The sequence below is a fragment of the Zingiber officinale genome, chromosome 11B (genome assembly GCF_018446385.1).
Source record: "Zingiber officinale cultivar Zhangliang chromosome 11B, Zo_v1.1, whole genome shotgun sequence".
NCBI classification, from domain to species: domain Eukaryota; kingdom Viridiplantae; phylum Streptophyta; class Magnoliopsida; order Zingiberales; family Zingiberaceae; genus Zingiber; species Zingiber officinale.
In genome coordinates this window covers 10,064,091-10,081,344 of record NC_056007.1, presented here as the reverse complement: position 1 = coordinate 10,081,344, position 17,254 = coordinate 10,064,091, and the positions used below count along the sequence as shown (strand labels likewise).

The 17,254-nt window shown below is 42.2% G+C and overlaps 1 protein-coding gene across 1 annotated transcript; it reads right to left on the bottom strand.

Annotated features, from left to right (window-relative positions):
- Window positions 1-14,795: 14,795 nt before the first annotated feature.
- On the bottom strand, window positions 14,796-16,760 carry LOC122033764 (probable inactive receptor kinase At2g26730). Its single transcript, XM_042592928.1, has 2 exons — window positions 15,428-16,760; window positions 14,796-15,362 (listed from the first exon to the last, which is right to left on the bottom strand). The coding sequence occupies exons 1-2, from the start codon at window positions 16,758-16,760 to the stop codon at window positions 14,827-14,829; spliced, it is 1,869 nt and encodes a 622-aa protein (XP_042448862.1). The 3' UTR covers window positions 14,796-14,826.
- Window positions 16,761-17,254: the final 494 nt, after the last annotated feature.

The following is a 17,254-nucleotide window of genomic DNA, read 5'->3' as shown; positions in this document are numbered from 1 at the left end:
GAGGGTAGGCCACTAAGGTGAAAGTCTGCACAATATCGTAGCCCTCGTACCACTCCTTGAGTCTCCATCCGACGAATTACCTCTCGTTATCCGAGATGAGCTGGCGAGGGATGCCGAACCGACATAGGATATTCTGCCATATGAATTTAATAACCATATGTTAAGTTATCTTAGCTAGCGGTTTGACCCCCACCTACTTTGAAAAGTAGTCTACTGTGACGAGTAGAAATCTTCATTGCCCGGTCACCATTGGAAATAATCCAACGATATCCATGTCCCATTGGTCGAATGGACAAGACACCGTGGATGCCTTCATCTCCTCGGTCGGTCGGTGCTGGATGTTGTGATATTTCTGACACGACAAGCAAGTGGCCACTGCCCAAGTGGCATCATCTTGTAGCGTGGGCTAAAAATATCCTTCCAACAAGATCTTTTAGGCCAGTGATCTGCCGCCCGAGTAACTTCCGCAGGAGCCTTGATGCACTTCTTGAAGGATGTACTCGACGTCCTCCGATCCGACACACTTGAGCGACGGTCTTGAGAAAGCTCTTTTATATATCTAGTCTCCGATCAGCGTGAATCGTCCGACCCTCTTTTTCAACAAGCTAGCTTCATCCTTATCGACTAGAGTGCTACCCGATTGGAGGAACTCTATCAATGAGGTTCCCCAATCACTCGAAAAGGTTATTCCATCCATCTTATCGATGTGTGCCACGAGTGAGACCTGCTCGATTGGCTGGCTTATCACGACCGACGATAATGAAACTGGCTAACTTAGCCAGCTCGTCCGTGTCCTAGTTGTCTGGTCGGGGGATCTTCTGTATAATAACTTCTTGGAAGCTTGCCCTCAATTTCTCGAATGCTTCTTCATATAGGTAAGTTAGGAGTTGCTTATTTCGAACATCGCTAATAGCTGCTGAGCAGCTAGCTGAGAATCTGAGTGGATGAGGACTTTTGTAGCTCTGACATGCTGAGCCACCTACAAGCCGACTATTAGGGTCTCGTACTCGGCTTCATTATTTATGGCCCAATAGTCTAGCGACATGGACAATTGCATTTCACGTCCCACTGGAACTTAGTCACTCAGCGTAAGATCTTAAAGAACGAATTACTCTGGTTGGACGATTTGGAGATGAATCCAGATAGTGCAGTAATCTGTCCGATCAACCATTAAGCCTCCTTCAAGTTGTAGGGCGGGGGCATGTCTTATAACGCCTTCACCTTGCTCGAATTCACCTCGATTCCTTATTTAGTGACAATGTATCCGATGAAGCGGCCACTCTTTATACCGAATAGGAACTTGTTTGGGTTCAGCTTTATTCCATACGCCCTCATGTTCGGCAGGTTTCTTCGATGTTCGCACAAAGGTCAACAGTTTGGAGAGATTTTATTAATATGTCATTGACATATACCTCCATGTTGCGGTCGATCTATCGTCGGAATACCTTGTTCATCAGTCTCTAGTAGGTGGCACCAGCATTCTTCAATCCGAACGGCAAGACATTGTAGTAATAAGTTTCGTCGGCAGTGATGAAGCTGACCTTCTCTTGATCCTCCCGGGCAACCAGCATTTGGTGGTAACCTTGATATGTGTTGAGCATGCAGATCAGCTTGCAACCCGTCGTGGAGTCCACCATATGGTCTATCCTGGGCAAGAGATAGAAGTCCTTCGAGCAAGCCTTGTTCAGATCACGAAAGTCAATGCAGACTCACCATTTATTGCTCGACTTGGAGACCAGCACGAAGTTGGCGAGCCAGCTGGTAAAGTGAACCTCGCGAATGTGACCGACTTTAAGAAGTTTTTCTTGCTTCGCCCAGATGATCTAGTTCTTCTCTACACTGAAGTCCATCTTCCTCTGTTTCACAGGCCGAGCGTCTAGTCGGACATGAAGCTCATGCTAAGCTACACTTGGCGAGATGCCCGGGAGCTCGTGAGTTGACCAAGTGAACACGTCGTGATTTCGCCTAGGGCAGGTGACCAGCTCTACCTTCTTCTCCTCTATCAGGTCGGCAGCAATGAAAGTGGTGGCTTTCGATCGGCTAGGATAAATCTAGACTTCCTCCCTTTCCTCGTAGATCAGCGCGGGAGGTTCTTCCCTGATGGCTTTCACTTCCATACATGGGGCCTTTCACACGGCTCTTGCTTCGAACTTGACTATCTCGATGTAGCATCACCGAATGATCAACTGATCGCCTTTAACTTCGCCCACCTTGTTGTCCACTAGAAACTTGATCTTCTGGCAGAAAGTGGACACCACCGCTCAAAACTCGTTAAGGGTTGGTCAACCCAATATAACATTGTAGGTGAATGACACATATACCACAATGAAGTTTGTGGTCCTTGTCCTCTTGAGCAGCTCCTCTCTGAGCGATATGGCCAACCGAGCCTAGCCGATCGGCAATACTTCATTATATTACCTATGAACCCGTAGAGTGGGATCGTCATTGGTTGTAATTCACTTCGATCAATTTGTAGTTAGTCGAACACCTTATTGAATATAATATTCACCGAGCTTCCTATATCAATAAATGTTCAATGAATAGTATAATTAGATATTATCGCTTGGATGATCAGGGCATCATCGTGAGGGATCTCCACTCTCTCCAAGTCTTAGGGGCTGAAATTGATCTCAGGCCCCTTGGCCATCTCATTGCTGCATCCGATAGCATGTATGTTTAGGCGTTGGGAGTGCAACTTGTAGGATCATATACGTGCTAGAGGAGGGGAGGGGGTGAATAGCAGTGTTTCTTTTTCACTTGTTTTGGAATACACAAAGTAAATACACAGCGGAAATAAAGAAAGAACCAAAGGCAATCGCTAACACAATTTCTTTTACTTGGTTCGGAGCCTGTGACGACTCCTACTCCAAGGCCCGCGATCGTTGATCGCTTTCGTTGGGCAATTCACTATCAGTTCGGAAACCTTTATAAAGGAATAATATAGGTATGAAGCTTTACAAATATGAAATACAACTTGTTACCAGCGACTTGATAAAATCTAACTTCTGGCTTGATCGTCATTGGAGCAACGTTTAGATGTTGTCGAAGTGTGTGTAATTGTTCGTTCTTGATCTCAGAAAGTGTTGTTCTCGAAGCTGCTGGTCGACCCTCCTTTATAGCTGAGGTAGACCTGATCTAGATCCAATGATCTCGGGATCAGTCTTTAACCTGATTGTGATCGGTCGACCGATCCAGGTGTTCGATCGATCGAACCATCTGAACCTAGCCAACTTCTCATCCACATGCTTCTGCCGCCTGGATAAGTCTTCGTTTGGTCGACTAATCCTACAGTTCGGTCGACCAATCCCTCTAACCTAATTGGTCTATCTGATCCGATCCACCCTACTCGACTAGGTCATGACTTATCCTCGATTCAGTCAACTAATCCCCAGGTTCGGTCGACCGATCCCCAAGTTCGGTCGACCGATCCTCAAGTTCGGTCGACTGATCCCCAAGTTCGGTCGATCGATCCCTCCATCGAACTCGGTCTGCTGTACTGGTGGTCGGTCAACCGATCTAAAGGTTCAGTCGACCGATCAAGATCGAATCTAACCCTGCACAAAATGTTAGTCTCCTACAAAATAGAGTTAGCACATAGCAGATAATATATAAATGAATAACTTTGACAGCCTTCGAACTGTCCGATTCTAACTTCAGATTTCCTTCAAAAATTCTAGATCGAATCGACGCCTACTATTCCCTCACCGGGGAACACGTCCTCACCTACTCCTTTCAAGAGAGATTACCTGTTGCCAAATCGATCCTCCAAACCGGCTGGGCTTTCTGCCTAGGGTTACCACCCCCTAGGGTTTTCCATAGCCTAAGGTTACCACCCGCTAGGATTTTTCACAGCTTAGGGTTACCACCTCGTAGGACCTAGGGTTACCATCCTCTAGGGGTTTTCACCTACTTAATTGTAGCTAGGACTTTCCATCACCTAGGGTTACTACCCCCTAGGACCTAGGGTTACCACATCCTAGGGTTTTCCACCTGCCTAGAATCCACTAAAACTTTTGCCTAAGAACACTTAGGATTTTTCCTGCAAGCTCAATCAACCTTGTTAGATAACAAGATAACTTAACTTTGGACCCTTTGACATAATCAAAACCCAGGTTCGATCGTTGGATGCTTCCCGTACCAACAATCTCTCCCTTTTTGATTATGGCAACATGGTTCAAAGTTAAGTAAAATATAACAATAAATAAAGGAATTTAAGTATGAGCATAAATACAATAATTTGTAAAAAAACTCCCTTATGCCCCCCTTTCATAAAAATTATATTTAACTCTTAACTTTTAACCTTTCTCTACCCCTTTGACATATATCAAAAAGAAGAGAAGGTTTTTTGACAAAAGATGTTTTACTTTGTTTAATTTGAAGCTCCCCCTGAAGGGTAGCACTTAGCTAAACTTAGCTTTGAAAATAATTTTTTTGAAAAACACTTAGCTAAATTAGAAATTCTTTGAAAATACTTAGCTTTTTCAACAAAAACTTAGTTAGACTTAAGATTTGAAAATTACCTAGCTGGAAAAAAAACTTAGCTAAATTTTAGCTTTGAAAATAATTGTTTGGACAAACACTTAGCTAAACTCTTTGAAAAACTTTGTCAAGTACTTAGCTTTCAAAAGAAGTTGATAAAAACTTAGCTTTAATACTTAGCTTTATAGAGGTTTTTTTTTTTAAAAAAAAGACTTTGTTAAAAGTACTCAATTTAAAAAGGATTTTGATTAAAGCTTAGTTTAAAAAATTTGCTAAAAACTGAGTTAAGTACATAGCTTTAAAAAAAATTGATAAAAATATTTAGTTTTAAAAATATTTTGATAAATACTTAGTTTTAAGAATATTTTGATAAAAACTTAGCATTTAAAAATATTTTGATAAAAACTTATCTTTAAAAATATTTTGATAAAAATACTTAGCTAAGTAAATGATTTCTTTAAAAAAACTTAGTTTCTGTCTTTTCAAAAAATAATTTATTTTTATTTTCAAAAATAGTTTTAAAAAAAATTAAACTTCCTCTTCTAGAAATATTTTGAACTTTTGAAAAGTTTAACTTTTAAAAATAATGTTTAAATCAATAAAAATTAATGTCTTAACCTTCCTTTCACTCCCCCTTAATTAATGTCAAAAATTTAATTAAGTGATTTTTGTTTGGGAATCCTAGAGTCCAATCATGTAAATAAATAAAAAAGTTATTATTTATTTTTTTAATTTTTCATCTCATCCCTTCTAGGTTATCAACCATGTTTAGCTTATGAGTGTATGTGAAACAGAATTAAGTTAATTTGATTTTATCTTTAACTTTGAAAAATATTTATGATATTGAAGTATATTTCAAAAATAATTTAAGTTAAATTTAGATTTTAAAAGTAAAGTATAAGTTTGAATTTTGAATGATTTCAAAATGTTGAAGACAAAAGTATTTTAAATTTGAGTTTCAGGATAATTAAGTTTGAATTTAAAAACATATACGTTTGAATAATTAAATTTTAAATTTTTTAAATAATATTTAAAAATAATTATAATTAATATTTTAAAAATTAAATCATTTGAAAATAATTTACTTTGATTAAAGATTGATATTAATTATACTTTTAAAATTAATTATGATTTGAAACTAATTAACTTTTTGAAATTAATTATGATTTGAAAATAATTATAATTTAATTATGATTTGAAAGTAATTTTGATTTAATTATGATTTGAAAATAATTATAATTTGAAATTAAGATTTTGAAATTAATTAAGTTAACTTAATTGAATTAATTTTAATTAACTTAATTGAGTTTAATTAATTTGGGTTTGGTTAACTACTTTATATTTTAAACCTTGGACTATCTCACCATTTTCTAGATTTTCAATCAGGAAACTTTAATAGTTTTGTGAGATGGTTAATTTAATGTTCAATTTAAATTTCAATTTAAGGATTGATTTACAATTGAGTTAGACTAAGATTTTATAGTTAGTCAATTAAATATTTATTTCAATGATTGACTTCCAGGCTATGGTGAGGCATTAGGCATTCTTCGGTTTGGGAGCATCCACCAGTTCTAGACAAAATCTTTCAAAGAAATTGGATATTTAATTTCCTTTCTGAAACTCCTTGATCTAACTAGTCAAGTGTGAATCAAGCCTAAGTCCTTTTCTATCCTAATCTAAGCATGTATAGTGAAAGCAGTAAAACAGATATCAAACAATTTTATCTAATGAGGATGGTCTTTCTATTGGCTCCCCTTAGATCATAGCCTCAATAGGGTCTATCAAGGTAATGAATCTGATCCTTGGGGATCCAATATTGACCAAGTCCCACTTGATTAATCAAGTTAAACTTTGGGACCCATGCTTGGACTGTTTTTCTATTTGTTCGGTTGACAAGAGATAAGTATGATTTGAATTTGTATTTAGTCTTGTATCCAAGTCCAAATCTATTGTATACGACCTTTTGCTTCCCAAGAATCAAATCAAGATTCTTAGAACCCAAGGTGAACCATTCCAATGTTCCCTTAAGTTCCTTGACTTGATCTTTCAGACTGTAATTTTATTTCTCAAGTTGTTGAACCTGAGTTAAAGTTCCAGTTTGAATAGGTTCAGTTAAGGAGTTTGGGCTAGTCACTTTCTTAACGGCTATTGCCTCATTTTGGAGTGACTTGACTTGGATATTTAACTTCGCTAATTTGCACATTAAATAGTTAATTAAATTATACAATTTATCTACTTGAGAATATCTTACAGTGATGTTTGGCCCTTCAGAAACGGATATAGATCTGTGGCTTCTCTCAGACTCAGTTTTTGATTCTCTCTCGGTTTCAGGCTCGGAGTCGGTTTCAGCAACGTACTCTTGTACCGATAGAGTGAGGAAGCTTGTTTGCTTGTGTTCTTCTTCGTCCGCCTCTCCTGATGACTCGTCTCATGTTGCCTTCAACGCCTTCCTTTTTTCCTTGCTTCGGATTTGAATAGTCAGGCTTGTAGTGTCCCTTCTTATTACAGTCGTAGCAGATAACTCCAGACTTAGTCTTCGAGTTTGATTAAGTCACCTTCTTCTTCTTTAGTGCTTTCCGAACTAATTTGACTAGTTCGGTGGTGATTGTTGGATCGTGACGCACGTGAGAGGGGGGGGGGGTGAATCACGTGGTTTTGAAAAACACTTCTTTTCGATTTTTAAAACACGAGTGTACGCAGCGGAAAGTAAATACGAAAAACAACACCAAAAATAACACAGGCGGTTTTTACTTGGTTCGGAGCCTTCGGCGACTCCTACTCCAAGGCCCAGGTCCCGCGGACCTATCGATGGGCAATCCACTAAAAACCTCTTCCGGTACCCCCGGAAGAGAGAATCGAGTACATTAATAAGAATGAAGCCAAGTGCAACACACTGCACTTGCCTTTTATAATAATTAAGTACAATAAAGGAAATTTTACCAACACTTTTAAGGATCAAAAGATGAAGCACTTTGTGTTGATGTCTGTCTGTCGGGCGCGATCGTAACTCCTCGGAGTAGTCGTCAAGCGCAGCAGCTTCGTAGCAGGAGCCCAGAGCAGCCGGAAAGTCGTTTGGATACGTTAAAGCACGTATGAGGGTTCTATATTTGAAGCTTGCTCGACCCCTCCTTTTATAGCCCTTTAGAGGAGTCTCCAGAGCTTATCAGATCCCAAAAATTCGGATCAGATGAGGAGAGTTCGAATCTGGCTGATCCCAGGCGCGTCCAACTACTTGTTTGACACAATAATCTTCCGAGGGTCATAACTTTTGACTCCGAACTCAGAATCAAGCTCTGTCAGTTGTTATGCGTGAAGAATTCGAAGCTCTACATTTGTATCTACAATATAGAGTTATAAAAATATATGCATAAACAGTTTATATAGACTTATGATTTAGGTCATGTCTTCCCGAGACCAGAACCTAGTCAGGGTCTCAATTTAGGGATCCAAAATGGACCTAAGCTGGACCGACGCCTACTGTCCCTTAACTGGGACGCATCCTCACAGTCACTCTCCTCCAGTGACTTACCTTTACTTACCTGCCAGACGTCCGGTCAGCCCTTCGACCCGTCTGGACTTCTCGCCAGCTATCCGGTCAGCCCGTCGACCTAGCTGGACTTCGTGCCAAACGTCCGGTCAGCCTGTCGACCCGTTTGGACTTCTCACCAGCTATCCGGTCATCCCATCGACCTAGCTGGACTTCGTGCCAAACGTCCGGTCAGCCCGTCGACCCGTTTGGACTTTGTGCCAGTTATCCGGTTGACCCGTTGACCTAGCTGGGCTTCGTGCCAGACATCTGGTCAGCCCGTCGACCTGTCTGGGCTTCTCCTGCATACTCAATCAGAGTGTTAGATTAACAACAAAACTAACTTAACCTATTTTGTCATTCATCAAAACCTGGGTTAGAGCGTTAGTGCTAACCGCACCAACAGTGATTTTGTCTTCGAGATCCGATTCGTCTTCAGATTCAGGTTCGGTTCAACGCTTGATTTTTGGTTCTCTTGTTCTACTTGTACCCGCAATCAAAGAAATACCTTTCTCACCTAGCAATGCATTAGTCTGGTCGTGTAACTCAAATTCTAAAAATAATTCGTCTAACCTAATTGTCGAGAGACCCTTGGATACCTTGTAAGCATCTACCATTGATGCCCACAATGGATTCCGCGGAAAGGCGTTCAGTGCATTCCTTATGACATCACGGTTCTCTACCTTTTGATCGATTGCGTGGAGACCGTTGAGAAGGTCTTGTATGCGAGCATGTAGCTGACTCGCTGACTCACCTTCATGCATTTTTACATTATATAATTTATTTAAAATTAAATCCCTTTTACTTACCTTAGTATGGAGATGCCCTCGTGCAACTCGATCAATTTTTTCCACAACTCCTATGCACTGTTGAAGAGACCAACCCGGTTTAGCTCTTCTTTGGTTAGACCGTATTGAAGAGTTTGTTTTGCTTTTGCATTGGCTTAAATTTTCTTGTGAATTGGTGCATCCCATTTGTCGCAGGGGGCAAGTGCTCCAGTGTTGTTGACTGGTAGGGAGAAGCTCGTTTGAATGATGATCCACATCTCTACCTCTGTTTTCAGATAGTACTCCATTCTGCCCTTCTAGTAGCTGAAGTCTTCACTGGAGAAAAGAGGTGAACGAGCTGTGTTGTAGCCTTCTTGGTGGGTCATTAAAACAAGAATCTCGCACACAACAAAAATAATAACAAATGTTCCAAGTCTTAGTCTTGGATTAGTAGTGTCGGAGAAAAATAAAAATATCAATTTACTAATTTGGGAAAAATAATAAAATATTAATAAAAAATATTATTACAGATTTTGGTAACTTGGATATTTTGCTAATATTAACTAATAGTGAAAAGATGAAAATGAATTTTTCAAAATCATTTTAGAGGGAAAAAATGAAAGGCGTAAGAATCTTTTTTAAGTAAAAATGGTATATAATTCTGTTTTTCAAAAAGAGCCCCCTCTGCTCGATTGATGGTTTCACCAATTCATAGCGACCTTACTCTGATACCAATTGTAGGATTGTAGACGTGCTAGAAGGGGTGAATAGCACGTGTTGTTTTTTCACTTATTTTGGAAAACACAAAGTAAATACACAGCGGAAATAAAGAAAGAACCAAAGGCAATCGCTAACATAATTTCTTTTACTTGGTTCGGAGCCTGTGGCGATTCCTACTCTAAGGCCTGTAATCGTTGATCGCTTTCGTTGGGCAATTCACTATCAACTCGGAAAGCTTTACAAAGGAATAATACAAGTATGAAGCTTTACAAATATGAAATACAACTTGTTACCAACGACTTCATGAAATCTATCTTCTAACTTGATCGTTATCGGAGCAACGTTTAGATGTTACTGGAGTGCGCATAGTTGTTCGTTCTTGATCTCAGAAAGTGTTGTTCTCGAAGCTGTTGGTCGACCCTCCTTTTATAGTCAAGGTAGACTTGATCCAGATCCACTGATCTCGGGATCAGTCTTTGACCCGACTATGATCGGTCGGCCGATCCGGGTGTTCGGCCGATCGAACCCTCAGAACCTACCCACTTCTCGTCCACATGCTTCTACCGCTTGGATAAGTCTTCGTTCAGTCGACTGATCCTACAGTTCGGTCGACCAATCCCTCTGACCTTGTTGGTCTATCTGATCCGATCCACCCGGCTCAACTAGGTCACGACTTATCCTTGGTTCGGTCAACCGATCCCCAGGTTTGGTTGGTTGATCCCTCCATCGACTTGGTCTGCTGTACTGGTATTCGATCAACCGATCCAAAGGTTTGGTCGATCGATCAAGATCGAATCTAACACTGCACAAAATGTTAGGCTCCTACAAAACAGAGTTAGCACATAACAGATAATATGTAAATGAATAACTTTGAAAAACTTGAGACTATCCAGTTCTGACTTTGGATTTTCTTCGGAAACCCTAGGTCGAATCAACACCTACTATTCCCTCACCAGGAAACGTGTCCTCACCTACTCCTCTCAGGAGAGATTACCTGTTGCAAGATCGGTCCTCCAGACCGACTGGACTTTCTGCCTAGGGTTAACACCCCCTAGGGTTACCACCCCCTAGGGTTTTCCATAGCTTAGGATTACCACCCCCTACAACCTAGGGTTACCACCCCCTAGGATTTTCCACAGCCTAGGGTTACCACCCCCTAGGGTTTTCCACCTGCCTAACCGCAACTAGGACTTTCCATCACCTAGGGATACCACCCCCTAGGACCTAGGGTTACCACACCCTAGGATTTTCCACCTGCCTAGAATCCATTAGGACTTTTTCCTAAGAACACTTAGGACTTTTCCTACAAGCTCAATCAACCTTGATAGATAACAAGACAACTTAACTTTGGATCCTTTGACATAATTAAAACCCAAGTTCGATCGTCGGATGCTTTTCGCACCAACAGAACTTCCTCACTCAATTCGAATCACTACCGGTCGGCCCTCCGGTGATTATTCCAATATCTCCCCGATTGGTGTTGTTTCAATTCTCCTCCTCCCGAGCTGAGATCCTAGTCCGCTCAGTAGAAGCTCGGACGAGACTTGTGTTATTTCTCCTTTGAGGCTAATGCTGACGCCGCTCGATCGTCATCTCGCCGCCCCACTGATTAGCGGATCTTATACCAATTGGGTGATGGCGACCAGCGTTAATATCCTCGAGGAGCCGATTAGCTCGCAATTGGCATCAGATCGTAGTAATCGTGCGTGTTGTGTGTTGTCGACTGATTGAATGAGCAAAACATTGGCATCCATACCTTTTCCTTCGCTGCCTTTGGGCGACTAGCTGATACATGTTGCATGGCCTGTGTTCGGACCTCCTGGTCTTGCTGCGCTCCTCCCGATCAGGGCCCTATGGGTGGTGATGGCTGCTTGGTAGTCGCCGCTCAGGTGCTCCTGCGGGCTCGGCTGGTGCCTCCTTTCTTCTTGCTGCTTGGGCCTCTTCCATATCTATATACTCTGTAGCCCTTCTGAGTAGGTGGTCAAAGTCCTTCGGTGGCCTCCGGATGAGTGAGTAGAAGAACTCTCCTTCGGTGAGCCCCTGGGCGAAAGTGTTCACCAATATTTCCAAGGAGACCGATGGAATATCTATGGCCACTTGGTTGAAGCGCTTGATATAAGCCCAAAGTGTCTCCTTGGGACCTTGTTTCAAGAAAAATAAATTAACGCTCGTCTTCTGGTAGTAGTGGTTGCTGGCGAAGTGGTGCCAGAATGCCGCTCGGAAGTCTTTGAAGCTATAAATCGAGTCGATCGGCATTCGTTTGAACCAGTGATGTGCTAACCTAGAAAGGGTAGTGAGGAAGACCCGACACTTCACCCCGTCAGTGTACTGATGAAGTGTGGCCACGTCAAACTGGGTCAGGTGGTCATTCGGATCGATCATTCTGTTGTATTCATCGATCATCAACGGGGTTTAGTGCTTTGGCAGAGGGATCGCCCAAGATTCCCTGAGAAAACTATTGATTGATCCGCTCGAGCGAATCATCATTCCTTGGTGCTTTCCCTTTACGCGCGTCTCGAACGGGCGCATCGTCCGAGGAGGATCCTTGTTCCTTATTTGCTCGACCTAACTCCTTTGCTAGAGTGTGAAAAAGTGCTCGATGGAAGGGGATCGGTGAGTGGGGTGTGTCTCCGTATGTGCCGGTTGGCTTCTTACTTTGTCCTCGAACGGATACATGCTCCGCTCGGTCTCCATATCCAGCTTAGTGACCCGCTGCTGAGGCTGCGAGCTCCTATACCTAGCGATCGACCAGCACCTGTTGCTGTTGTTGCTCCACTATTTTACTTCTCGAACTTGTATCAACATATCGATCTCCTCCTTTGTTAAAGTAATCGTGGCGAGTCATCCAACGTCCTTTATCTTTGCATTTCGGATGCAGACTACATTTCTACAGACTGTGCCAATATGATCCTGCCCAAAAATCGTGAAGATGACAATCTGGGATATGGCTGTCGTGTTGACTAGATGTAGACTCCGCTCCATTCTGCAACACAAGAAATGTCAGTGTGGAGCTAGAAAAGAGGTCCCCGGTATTGGCCCTCCGATGCTCAAGTCAGTCACTGAAAAGAGAAAAAAGATAGAGCAACAGTAGACACAGACGTGAATAGTGAATAACGCGTACCTCCGTCGGTGTATGGAGCCCCTTTAAATAGTGCCCTAGTGTGCGACGTGCGCACTTCTCTCGAGACGTGAGCACGCTCTCCAATTGATCGTGAGCACGTTCTCCAATTTGTCCTATGAAAGAACATGTTAGGAAAGTACCTCTGACACCAGGGTATGCATATCCCTGACAAGACAGTAGAAGCTTTCGTCGTATGATCCGCTCATTAACCATGTCTTGTGTCAGCGGCGCTATCTCCTCGCTCGAAGGAACGTCAGTGATCCATCTGCTCGGCTGAGCGAGATAGCCGCACGGTTGAGTACTCCTCCGCTCGGCCAGACTCGGCTGCTATTCCGCGTGGCGACAGGTCTCGATAGTTTGTTTCCACCCGACCGAACTAATGCTTCGGTCATACGCACACTCCTCTATTTTGTGACGGTCGTCTAATGATCTTGACTGAACTGGTGCTTCGCTTGGGCCGACCCTTTGTCGATCGGGCATACATCCCCAATCGACAACTGCTGAAAAGATCCACTTGGCCCCTCAACATTTGACCTTTTATCGTTGATTTCCTTAACTTTGATCTCCACGTTAATTATTACTTTCATCATTTTACCCACACTCAATGGACCTCTTTTATCACCATATCATTATTCAAATTCTTCCATTGCAACGATGGTATTCTTTATTACTTTTCCACTCCACAACATCCTGTAACGCTTAATTGGTAATGTTAATCATTTATTGGCTACTATTATTACACCTGATGTTCTTTCAGAATTTCACTTCTTTCTTGGATTACGATATGGCTAGCCTTTTGGTTCCGTGCTAATTTCCCGAGCCTTGGTTTCTAAAGTCTAGTGTCATTGGTATCGGATTGAATTCCTGAGCACCTTTTAATTGGATTCAAATTTCGAACACCTTTCAATTCTGAATCCGATTCCAAATACCTTAGGACTCCGAACCCGATTTCTTGATCACTAAGGCTGCGTTTGGTAGGGCGTAATCTGCCTTGTAATGTAATCCTGATTATATTACAAGGCAGATTATTTTATTTGTTTCACTTTTAAACTTGTAATGTAATGTAATCTGGATTACAAAATGTAGTGAAGTTTTGTAATCTGGATTACAAAGCAAATACTATGTAATACGATTACATTATGAGGTCATCGTCCCACCAAAATTTAAATACCGAATATACCCTTAGTCCACCGTCGGCCCCCGCCCCCCACCGCCAACCGCCGGCGACGATGGTCGGTGGTCGGCGGCGGCGGTCGGCGGCGGCGGTCGGTAGCTGCCGCAAGCTTCGGCAAAAGTGCGGCGACCGTCAGTAGAAGTCGTAGGATATTTTTGTCATTTTATAATAATACAAATTACATTCCTGATAAAAAATAATAAATACCAAACAAAAGAATGTAATCATTCTTGTAATCAAATATTACATACATTACATTTTCAAACGTAGTAATGTAATCAAGATTACATTACATTACATTACAAATTTGATTACATTACAAGCTAGATTACATTACACCCAACCAAACGTAGCCTAAGGGATGAGCATTCGATTAATTTTATTAATTTAATATTAATTTTATATAATTTTTTTTATTATTTTTAAATAAATTCGATAGTAAATAAAATAATTAATTTTTAATTTAATTCGATTAATTCAATTTTAATACAATTTTTATTCAACTAATATTAAATCGATTTTAGATTAATTCAATAAATTATAAATTGAAATAACTAAATATTCACCCTTATTTATAAGAAACAATCACCAAATCTAATCGCCCTATAGACTTAACTCAGTCACCCATTTCCCATAATTAAAGTCCGGAGTATCTCTCGAGATAGATATATATATATATATATATATATATATTAGTAATTTTATTAATATAGAAAATATCAAATCCTTTAATGAATATAGATTTGAAGATTAATACGATGGATATTAGGACAAAAGATATAGAATTTAATTTAAATCTTATTATCATCCCTAATCTTATTTAAACAGTTGCTAAGAAATTAAAGTAAGGATCGAAGTAAACTTCTCTTGAGAGAATCACAATCACAGAAAGGGATTATTGATTGATATAACAATTAAACGAAAACCTGACTCAAGATTAACCGAGTCTCAAGAAATCATAAGAAAAGAAAAAGAAAATAAAAAGTAATTACTTTGTTCGAATATAAATGTAATGGTGAATATTCTGTGTTCTTGTGTCTCACTCAGATTCAGAGACCAGCAACGACCTCTCGTCTTCTTCCCTCACGGCGTTGATCATGGACGCCACCTGATCCATGCTTGGCCTGGCTTTCGCAGACGGATTCACACACCTCAGTCCAACCTGCAGCATCTGCACCATCCTCTCCTCGCTGGCACCGGCGCCGGAGACGATGCTCTTGTCGAACACCTCCACCGTCCACTCCTCCCTCACCACAGAGTTCACCCACTTCGCCAGCTCCTGGGGGTCGTTCTGCACCGGCTTCCCCGTCAGCAGCTCAAGGAGGATGATCCCGAAGCCGTACACGTCGGCTTTGTCGGCGCCGTCACCGGCGTTAGCGACCACTAGGCCGTATTCGCTGATACAGGGGTCCATGCCGGCGTTCATCAGGATGTTAGAGGACTTGAGGTTTCCGTGGCCGATGAGTCCCTCGGAATCGAGCTCCTTGTGCATGAAAGCCAAGCCCTCGGCGATCCCAGCCGCCACTCTCAGCCTCCAGCTCCAGTCAAATGCTCCGCCGCCGGCTCGGTTGCTTCCTGAGAGTTGCAGTGCAGTTGGTTTAAGAAACGCCGATGAACCAGAGTTGATACAGAAATCTTACCTCGGAGGAGATTCAAGAGGCTCCCATTTTGCTGGAAGTCGTAGACCACGAGCTTCCCCTGCGCCGAGCAGTAAAACGCCACTGCCGGGAGCACATTCGGGTGCCGCGCCGCCATGTCCACCCTCACCATCCTCCTCCGAAACTCCGCCCCCGAACCGCCGGAATCCTTGAGCCTCTTTACGGCCAAAGCAGCTCCATCAGCCATCACCACTTTGTAGACGCTCCCAAACCTTCCTCTCCCTAGCAACTCTGCAGGGGCCTTCAGCAGCTCCTCGAACTTCAACTCCGCCGCCGTCGTTGTCGATTTCTTCAGCACCACCAAGGTGGACCCCTCCGTGGCGGCGGATTCAGTCGAAATCGGGTGCTCTGATCCGGTGGCTACAGTCTTGTTCATCGTGAATGAACTTTTCGGACTGCTACTTTCCGATGCTACGATCTTCTTGTTCCTTTTAGCCGCCTTCTTGCCGAGGACTCTGTATGCAGCGTAAGCCAACAAGAACAGACCAAGAGCGATATAACCGGAGAAAAGAATGAGCTTTTCGCGAGTTCCCCAGTGATCCTTCTTCCCTTGATCAGGGGAAGGGGAAGGGGAAGGGGAAGAGGACGGGGATGGGGGCGAGCAAGCATTAGGAAGTGGCCTTCCACAGAGGCCTTGATTCCCCAAGAAGGCGGCGCTTCCGATATCTTCAGCTCCTTCGGGAATTGGACCGGCGAATTGGTTGTAAGAAACGTTGAAGTATCCGGCGCCGAAGTTTCTGAACCAGAATCCAGGAATCGACCCGTTAAGGTTATTGTTTTGCACGAGGAAGCCTGATAGGCCGGAGATTCTTGACAGCGCCGCAGGTAGCTCCCCGGAGAAGTTGTTGTTGGAGAGGTCGAGCAGCTTGAGGTTTCCGAGGTCGGCGAGAGAGGAAGGCAAGCCGCCGACGAGCTGGTTGTTCCCGAGGTACAAGTGCATGAGGTTGGTGCAGTTGGAGATCTCCGCCGGCAGAATTCCGCGGATGAAGTTGTCTTGTAGTCTCACCACGACGAGCGACGGCGCACGGCAGAGTTCGCCGGCGTCGATCGTGCCATTGAGCCCCATCCCCTCCAGCGAAATGGTCTGCACCGCCATTTTCTTGTCGATGCATGTCAGATTACTCCAGCCAACTGCAGTACCGTTGCATGGGTCAGTTGAAGCATTCCAACCCAATCTCTGAGCGAGCTGGGGGTCGTTGGGCGAGAGTTTCTCAAGAAAACGGATGAGGGATTTCCGAACGTCATCAGATTCACCGGCGATCAAGGAAAAGAAGAAGAAGAGGAAGAGGAAGAGGAAGAGGGCCGAGTGCTCCATGGAGTTGGTTAGAGAATAGTTGGGTAGTTGATGCGATGGAGGGAGGGAGGGAGGGAGGTGGGTTAAAGAGGGAGAGGAAGGTGACAGTTGGTTGTTATTATTATTTTTCATAATTTATATGTCAAAGTTTAATCAGACTAGTTATACGGTTTTATAATATCATAATTACTAATTAATTATAGCAATACAGTTATAATAGCTATACTCTTATTATCATAAAAAGATGATTATACTAATCCTATCATATTTGTCTTTCACAATCAATTCATAAGTTATACTAAAGAAAGGTAAACTACTAAGTTAATTAGGGGGATAAGAAATTTTTTTTTCTCCGAACATGAACCGTTATGATGTCATTAGTACTATAGTATAAAAAATAATTTATAACTGTTATAATATGATGTTAACTTTTATTAATCAAAGTTAATTAGAGACGAAGCGTCTATATTATAAGAATTATGAACTGTAGGTGCTATAATACAATGTTATTAGAG